At 29.0% G+C, this 8,671-nt stretch overlaps 2 protein-coding genes across 2 annotated transcripts; one reads left to right on the top strand and one right to left on the bottom strand.

The window, feature by feature from the left end:
• Window positions 1-52: 52 nt before the first annotated feature.
• LOC106783705 (osteoclast-stimulating factor 1-like) lies at window positions 53-1,729 on the top strand. Its single transcript, XM_014742486.1, has 5 exons — window positions 53-268; window positions 807-853; window positions 945-1,062; window positions 1,139-1,350; window positions 1,428-1,729. The coding sequence occupies exons 1-5, from the start codon at window positions 172-174 to the stop codon at window positions 1,662-1,664; spliced, it is 711 nt and encodes a 236-aa protein (XP_014597972.1). The 5' UTR covers window positions 53-171; the 3' UTR covers window positions 1,665-1,729.
• On the bottom strand, window positions 1,719-4,809 carry LOC106783704 (gamma-tubulin complex component 4). Its single transcript, XM_014742485.1, has 9 exons — window positions 4,552-4,809; window positions 4,300-4,435; window positions 3,976-4,172; window positions 3,791-3,885; window positions 3,411-3,727; window positions 2,848-3,324; window positions 2,580-2,757; window positions 2,271-2,493; window positions 1,719-2,154 (listed from the first exon to the last, which is right to left on the bottom strand). Exons 1-9 carry the CDS (start codon window positions 4,618-4,620, stop codon window positions 1,897-1,899), a joined length of 1,950 nt encoding a protein of 649 aa, XP_014597971.1. The 5' UTR covers window positions 4,621-4,809; the 3' UTR covers window positions 1,719-1,896.
• Window positions 4,810-8,671: the final 3,862 nt, after the last annotated feature.

The raw sequence follows: 8,671 nt of genomic DNA, 5'->3' as shown, positions 1-8,671 counted from the left end.
AATAATAATAGTAATAATAGTAATAATAATAATAATAATAGTGATAATGATAATGATAATGATGATAATAATAATAATAATAATAATAATTTTATAAAGGAAATGTATATTATGTACGTAAAGTGTGTGCATAGATAGTGCATCAATGTGAATTGATGTGAATATAGCTGTATGTGTCATTTAGTGGATTATGATGGTAAGAGTGCTTTCTTCATGATGAATATGTCTGTGGAAACACCTGTTCCACCCAAAACTAGCTGGAAACCTGGTAAATACCTATTTAAAAACATCCTTCCTAAAATATTTTATATATTTAAGGATAATTTATAAAATTAATATATTAAATTATTATGACGTACTACAATTAAATTAGGTATCTAGAAATATACATATATGTAAATTGTATTTTATTGTAAATTGTTTTGTTACTAGGAAATAATCATTAGAAATATTTATATACATATTAATTTTAAAAGATAATAGAAATAATTAATAAATAAGATTTTTCATATAATCGAATGCAAAATCATAGAAATACCAATAAATATTTTACGAATATAATGTCGCATTGCGTATTTCACCTTTATCCAAATATAGTGGGTTATTAGTTAACAAACATAATCTGGTTATGAACTAGTCATCAATTAATACAGTTCTACAAATCTTGGACACAGTGGTGTTTCTTTTTGTGTTTGTTCTGTGAAGTATTTGTTGTCTGATTTGTTCATAGCCTGAACTGTTTGTTAACCGATTACCTGCTGTATAATATTATAGTAAAATATTACAATAAAGGATTTTCTTTTAAGGTAGGGTTAAAGTAGTCAGAGCATTGTACAAATATACCGCACAACAAGTAAGCCAATTAATTTTCTATACGATGATATTAAAAGTTATTTTTTTTATATCATTAATTATTAGATAAATGATGTTTACACTTCTCATAGGCGGATGAATTATCCTTCGATGAAGGGGACGTACTTTATGTTTATGAGAAAGATGTAGACAGTAATTGGTGGAAAGCTAAATGTGGAAGCCGTGAAGGACTCATACCTGTTAATTATGGTTAGAATTATATTTAATGATGATGCTATTATAATACTTACAAATCATTTATTTTATTTTTTACTTTCATTTTTAGTCGAAGAACAAATGCAAGAGATTTTACTGCCATTACACGAAGCTGCCAGACGAGGAAACATATCATTTTTAAAAGAACATCTGAAACAAGGAGTATCAGGAACTGGTTTAGATGCAGCAGGAAATACCCCATTGTATTGGGCTGCTTCTACAGGTCACATCGATTGCGTTAAAGAATTACTATCTTTACCGAATTCCGCGATCAATGCTCAAGTATATTCAATCTTCAGATCATATTAAATTTTTTAATTACAGCAGTTTATCAAAGTGATTTTTACAATTGATTTCAGAATAAAATGGGAGAAACACCGTTACATATCTCAGCAAGTCATGGACATTTAAACATTGTAAGTTTATTACTTAAAAATGGTGCAAATCCATTTATTAAAAATAATGATAATCTCACTGCCAAAGATTTGTCTTCGGACATGGCGATTAAGAATGCAATACAATTAAATCAATTGCAACCTGATATAAAATGTGGATATACGGATGACGATTATAACGATGGAAGCGATTCAGAATAATTTTGTATTTAAAATTTATAAAGGTTTATAGAAATTTAAACAAAAAATCTAATTAAAATTTTAAATAACGGTTATTTAAATAACAGTACAAGTATCATACAACATTTTCCTATTTTTTCTCTAACATATTGCAAACGATAAACAGTTTGTTGTATATAACACTGTATAAGTATAATAATAATTTATTTTAAAGTAAAATGTTTTTAAATGAAAAAATAATTTGCAATTTTTATTATAACTTTACAGTTTTTTTACTAAACCATCTATTAAAATCTAATCTCAATAATAATTGAGCTAAATGTTCTCCACTTGGTTGCGAACGGACTCGATTTAGTGTTTTTGTCAACCAGTCCATTAAACAATCGAGCGTATCAGAAAGTGTTTTTAATTCTTCTTTCTCTGTAACGAGCAAATTAGCAACTTCCCACGTGGATGCTTGTAGAATGAAATCATCGCAGAGTCTTAATAAAAGGCGTATTAATTTATTTACCTGATAAAAAAAGAATTTTTATTAGATTCATTTGAAGAATAGTGCAATTTATTATAACAAAATATTAATGATAATAATAGATTGGAATATGAAAAGTCTGTTATAGCCAAACCTACTGGATTCTTCCTCTCTTTAATATTGCCTACTAAAAATGTTTGCGACATGACATTAGCCAAAAAAATGGAATGCGCCTTTTGCACGTCTTCAAAATTTTTCGTATTTTTCACATTGCCTTCCATTATGGCATACTGACTTTCTAATACATCCACTTGCAAATAATACTGTAAGTTGTCGACAATGAAAATCAAGTTATTTCGTAATTGAATCACGCCGATGTCGCTACAATTATAAATGATTTTATATAATAAATTATATTAAATATATATATATAATGTATAACAGATAAGTAATTCAATTGTACATACATATTTTTAAATTGCATATGTTCGCTCCATAGATTCCATAAATCTATTTGCGTTTTTTTCACCCTTAATAAAAATCGAAATAACGAATTATAATCGTTCAATGCATTTGGGCTAAATAATAAATGTAACGGCCAAACAATTTTATATTTTAAAATTATCAAGCCCCAACCACGTTTTTCTATAAAAAAGAAAATATTCTAACATTAAATATTTGATTTCTTTTCAACATCAAAAAAAGATTTTGTAATTAGTTATAACAAAGTTATACCAATAGGATCTTCGAGCTCTTTTTCCGAAAAATCATTACATCCGATCAAATCGTCGTCACTATTGGTTTTAATTTCCGGTATTGGTACAGTGAAATTAAAACTATCCATAGTACTCTCATCACTTAGGTGCATTTTTCTTATTGCAATTTGAAAAGCAAGATTAATATCTCTGGATGTATGATTCGTTGGTGGTTTGTTTAGTATATGTGCAGTCAGTCTAATAAATTCTCTAAACAAGTCGCCACGACCCATTAAATAAAAATCTTTCATTGATTTTAGCTGTTGTAAAAGTTGAGCTTCTTCTACAGCAACTTGCCATAAAAGTTCTGTTACGCATTGTTTTAATTCATCGATAGTCCTTTCAAATTCAATGATATTGAAAATTGGTTTGGATTGAAGATTTTGTAGTTTTCTAAAATATTCGTATTCTTTCTCACCCCATATCGAATTATCAGCTTTGGTGACTACACTGAAATCTGGTAAAGGAATTTCCTAATTTTAGTAATTATAGTAACAAATTATTCGACACAGTTCTTGATAATCGAACAATCATTTTATTTACCTTTCTTTTGCCTAGGATCGTTGCCAAACATTATAATAGTTTGTCCTATTGTTAAAATTTTGGTTGCCAACGATAGTCCGATATGAGAAGGAAGCATATCTATCTGAATATCATAATCCCACATGTCCAAGCTATTTTTTTTATGATTACTTTCTTCATAACCATTGGTATTATTTTTTTTATCAGTTGATGATGAACTGTTCTGGCTGTTAGATACTTTTTGAATGAAAAATTCATGATACACATCTTCGAGATGCCCGTATAAAAGCCAGCTTGTTAACTGTTTATAAAAAATTACATGTAGACAATGTATCATCCTAAAAACATAAGAACAAAAGATATAAGACATAAAAAGATTCTAACAGAATCTTGATACTTACTTTTCTAACGCTACTTCGACTTCGGGTATACCAGTGTGCATATGCTGATGCAGACATTGTATTAATTTACAACCATGTAGCTTTTGTGTATTTATCTACAATTATTATAACAAATACATATGAATTTTTGAAGTTGAGATTATAATATTTTATTAATCAAAGTATAAAATAAATAAAATAATTACTTCGCGTATGATGGAGTTCAAGACAGAAAACAAGCATACATGTTTTTGTACTTGACCAAGTATGTACGATACAGGTGTATAGCTGTTAGTTAAAACAGTATTTTCTAATTCTATAATGTCTTGGTGAAAAGGTTCTAAAGCTTGATTCATTCCATCACAAAGGGCTCGTTGATAAAGTCCTTCGATACCTTGTGATTCTGTGTATGTAAAAAGAATATTTAAATTTATAATTTCGTTTGGCCGGAAAAAAATCTTAGACATTCTGTATTTTTCTTTAACACTTATTACATTCAAAATACAAGTCATTATCATATAAATAAATACCAGTTTCATCGGTTTCGCATAAGTTTGTATGCACGTTGATGAACTTTCTAATCGTGTTGCATTGTTTGACAATGTCAATTATTTTTGTTACTAAGGCACGTTCTCCAGGATGGAAATATTTATCTAAATCTACAGACTGAAATAAAAAAGTAAGAACAATTAATATCAATAAATTTGGATTTATAAATTAATGAAATATGGTATTCGTAAGTAATTTAAACTTTTTAAATTTTAATTCTAATTAATTCTCACATCAATCTCGAGCATTTCCATTAAACTGGTCGAACAACCCCATAGGGAAACTAAAATTTCATGTAACATTTTTTAATCGAACTGTTTCCTTCAAATTAATATTTTTTATCACAGACATTTAATAAAGCTTTAAATATAATATTAGTTTCGTAAAAAAACTTATGCGAAAATAACTATACATCGTATACTTTTTTTTTAACATAACATTCTTAAAGATCGGATATGATTTGTTTTGTTATGACAACGATCCTAGTAGTTACATTCTGAACTATTTTAACCCTTCATATTTATAAGCTCATTTATATGAAATGATTCAAATATAATGAAAATATTCAATTATTAATTGTTATATTTTGAATGTTATTGTAATTTTGTCTATATTTTATTTCATTTTAATAAAAAAAATGTGTAAAAAAAGATTGTAAAAAGCTAATAGTTCGATCAATTTATCATTTAGTTTTGCTTTTCACTAGAGCCATCTAGCGTAAGTTTTTAAAAGTATATTGTCAGAGAACAAAATGGCTCCTTTTATGAATTGTAAATTTTGGTACGTGCATATTTCTCCAATATTTTTAATTTATTTTATCAGTTTACTAAATAATAATCATTTTTACAATAATCAAATAAAACTGTTTATATAATTAAGGATTTAGTATGATTGAATTATGTGTATAGTTATTTGATAAAGTTCAAATTTATAAAGGGAAGTATCTTTGCGAAAAATACTAATATAGGATTGTTCAGTAATCATATTGTACTTCTATAATTATTTTTTATAAGTAACATACTAATAATTTATTTTTATTATAAAAATTGAAGAAACAAGAATTAATTGCATTAATCGTTTTAAAGAATAATTAATATAAAATTATTATTATTTATATTAAAAATATATACGATACACTATGAATCTCAAGAATTTGAAACGCTTCCTTTGAAATTTATGATGACTAAATAGGAAGGAATATTGGATAATTTTTTATTATAGTATAAAAGTATATTAATTAAATAATTCAATTAATTGTGGTCGTAATTGTATTCTTTGAATACTAATTAATATTTCAAAATGATATATATTATAAATAAATTAAAACTGTGTTGCATTTGGGAAGGATTAAATGATATTAAAAAAAAGCCATTGTTATATATAGAATAATACTCTTTATTGTTTTTGATAGTTGTGTCGTCGCTGCTGTTGTTGTTTTTGTTGTTGTTCACATATCGTACGTTTTTGCTTTGCCTTTATTCCTTATCTTATTTATCGCTTGCTTTAATTCACCCTTTTCATCATCATCATCATCATCATCATCATTATCATCATCATCATCATCATCATCATTATCATCATCATCATCATCATCATTCGCCATTAGGAATTTGGTAGAACAATGTGTGTAACAAGTTTTTTTAATACTTAACTCGAAAAACATAATAAATGAATGGGTATGAATTGAGGGCAACGCGCATCGGTCGCTCGAAAAGTCCGCGTACATTATTTTTTTTTAATCCTCAGAAATAGTAGTAAAGTAATTGCGACACGTGGTTATTCGTTCATAATTTTATCTTTTTAATCTATCATCGTGTAATTAGAAGAGAAACTTCTATAAAAGCTCGAGTTTATTAATTAAACGTTTAATTCTTTTGAAAGAATAAATAACGCGTTTCCTTTCCACATTTTGTGTTCATTCTTAAACTATTTTTCTTTTTTTTTTTTTTTCTTTTTTCTTTGAATATTGATGCAATTTTTGTTTTCAATTATAATCGAGCGATCGACGTTTTGCCTCGGAAGAAGATACCACGCACCCTTTACAAATTTGTTCGTTCTCTTAGATATTATATCTATGAATTAAAAAGCGAGCGAACGAGCGCGCACGAGGAACGCCATGATTCTTCTCGGATACGGAGTGGAAACGCAAGTTGTGTATAGAAGAAATAAGTACTTATTAGATGATGTGTGCGAAAGGGGGAAGATTGCAATGTTCTTTTGCCAAATTTCATATTTTATATTTACGTTCGAGAGAGTGAGAGAGAGAGAGAGAGAGAGAGAGAGAGAGAGAGAAAAAAAAAGATATAGAGATAAGAAATTGAGAGTGAAAAAAAGTACGATTTTGTCATTTTTCCTTTGATCGCGTGATTATCGAAGAGCAAAAAAAAAAAAAAAGGAGAAAAAAAAAGAAAGACAAATTGGAACGCCATTTTTCAAACTTTCTTTATGATCTTTTTTTTCTTTCTTTTCGTTTCTTCTTTCTCTTTTTCTTCACCTCGAATCTTCACGCATCTTATTCTATCATTATACCCTCTCCTTATTTTCTTTTTATTTTTCTATCATCTTTTTTTCCCCCGTATAGATTTTCTTATATAATATTTCGGAATAAGTATGCCAGAAAAGTATGTTTTTATGAATGAAAAATACGATCGTCTCGCGTGTTCATCGCAATTTTGATCCGATTCTTCTCCTTCTCTTCCTCTTTTTCCTCTCATTCTATTTCTCTCTCTCTCTCTCTCTCTCTCTATCTCTCTCTCTCTTTCTCTTTCTTTCTCTCTGTCTCCTCTTTCTATTTTTCTTCCCTTCTTCCAAATATCTTATTCCATACTCCGTTAAAACGAACGTCATCGTGGCAATTCATCACCTATATGTGTATATGTGTAAGTGTCTCTGCGTGTACGCGTGTATATGTGTGTGTGTATCTTTTTTTTTTTTACCTTTTTTTATGCTTTAATTAATTAACTCTGTCTTTCTCCACATAACCGTCGTCCCTTGTTTTTTTTTTCTTTTTATTCTTCACGCTACTATTTACAATGTACAACACGTTTCTTCTCTATCGAATCTCTTATTTTTTTTTTTCTCCCTATCATAGATTCGCGGCTATAACAGGACTCGCGCGTATTAAAACTATCATTCACGCTGACGTCGAGCGAACGATGATTTTTCATGTATGTGGGTAAGTATATCATGTGAGTGTGTGTATTATGTATGTACGTATGTATGCATGTATATGTACGTTCCATGTTATGTGTTCCATGTATGTATATATTTGAGTGTGTACCATGTATACATAAATATGAGTATGTGTGAATGCATGTATGTATGTATGTATGTATGTATGTATATTATTGAATTTAGTTGACGAAGGAGACATGAGGATCGGCTTTGTAATAAGTTTGTGATCGTATGGGAGTGAGGGTGTTGGTGGGGGTGGCTTGACTCGACTCGACTCGACGCCGTCAGCACCTCGGTGTTTGAAATCCAGATAAAAATGGCTAACTAATTATCGGTTAGGTATCGTAATAGGAACTTAATCGTACATTTCTTGGCGCCATACCCAATATACATATGTGCATCATCGTCTATACATTATTTATATTATACATAGATATTTATTATACTCGTGTCGACTTTTTTTTTTTTTTCTTCTAAATGCAATCGCGACGGAGATCAACGATTTCGTTATCCGCGTTTATATTACCGTTCATCGACACCAACACTTAGACTCCTTGGACGGATCGTCGCGTTTGTCGATCGACGAATTTTTATCTATTTTTTTTTTTTTCTTTTTTCTTTTCCCCCAACTTCGCTCCGATTTATTTCTTCCTCTTGTTTTTTTTTTCTTTCTTTCCCTTTTACTTCTACTGGTTCTTCTTCTTCCTCCTCCTCCTCCTCCTCTACATTTTTTGTTGTTGTATTCTTCGTTAAAAATTAATTACCAAAAAAGAAATTAATAATCCGATATTCGACCTTATCCTCATCCCTCTTTCATCTAATCTTTCTGTGTATTATTTTTCTTCGTCTTCGTAATAAACGCGAAAAACCGAAGTGACGTTCGAAAAGAATTCGCGCGACGCTTAATGCGTTACGAGGATAATGCCTGTAATAAATTTCTTTTACTCTTTTCTCTCTCGCTCTCTCGCTCTCTCGCTCTCTCTCTCTCTCTCTCTCTCTCTCTTTCTCTCAATAAAACGGTAACACGCGAGTCCCCATAGCCGTTAGTTTTTTCCCTATTTGTTTGTTTGTTTCATCATCTTAATCTTTTTGTATCGCTCTTACAAAGGTAAATATATTTATAATTATATATATATATATACACACAAATATATATATTTATATGCATATATATATATT

The sequence above is a fragment of the Polistes canadensis genome, unplaced genomic scaffold, assembly GCF_001313835.1.
Source record: "Polistes canadensis isolate GaletaPanama2010 unplaced genomic scaffold, ASM131383v1 scaffold_24, whole genome shotgun sequence".
Lineage (NCBI taxonomy): Eukaryota > Metazoa > Arthropoda > Insecta > Hymenoptera > Vespidae > Polistes > Polistes canadensis.
Note: the sequence above shows the minus strand (reverse complement) of the source record. Positions and strands in the feature narration are given on the sequence as shown.

Bases quoted from the DNA above. Each gene is read 5' to 3' on its own strand.
- LOC106783705 (XM_014742486.1), top strand. From the start codon at position 172: ATGTGTCATTTAGTGGATTATGATGGTAAGAGTGCTTTCTTCATGATG. The intron at 854-944 runs GTAAGCCAATTA...CACTTCTCATAG, and splicing joins ACAAATATACCGCACAACAA to GCGGATGAATTATCCTTCGA. The intron at 1,351-1,427 runs GTATATTCAATC...AATTGATTTCAG, and splicing joins ATTCCGCGATCAATGCTCAA to AATAAAATGGGAGAAACACC.
- LOC106783704 (XM_014742485.1), bottom strand. From the start codon at position 4,620: ATGTTACATGAAATTTTAGTTTCCCTATGGGGTTGTTCGACCAGTTTA. The intron at 2,758-2,847 runs GTATAACTTTGT...TCTTTTTTATAG, and splicing joins AGAGCTCGAAGATCCTATTG to AAAAACGTGGTTGGGGCTTG. The intron at 2,494-2,579 runs GTATGTACAATT...TTATAATTGTAG, and splicing joins CATATGCAATTTAAAAATAT to CGACATCGGCGTGATTCAAT.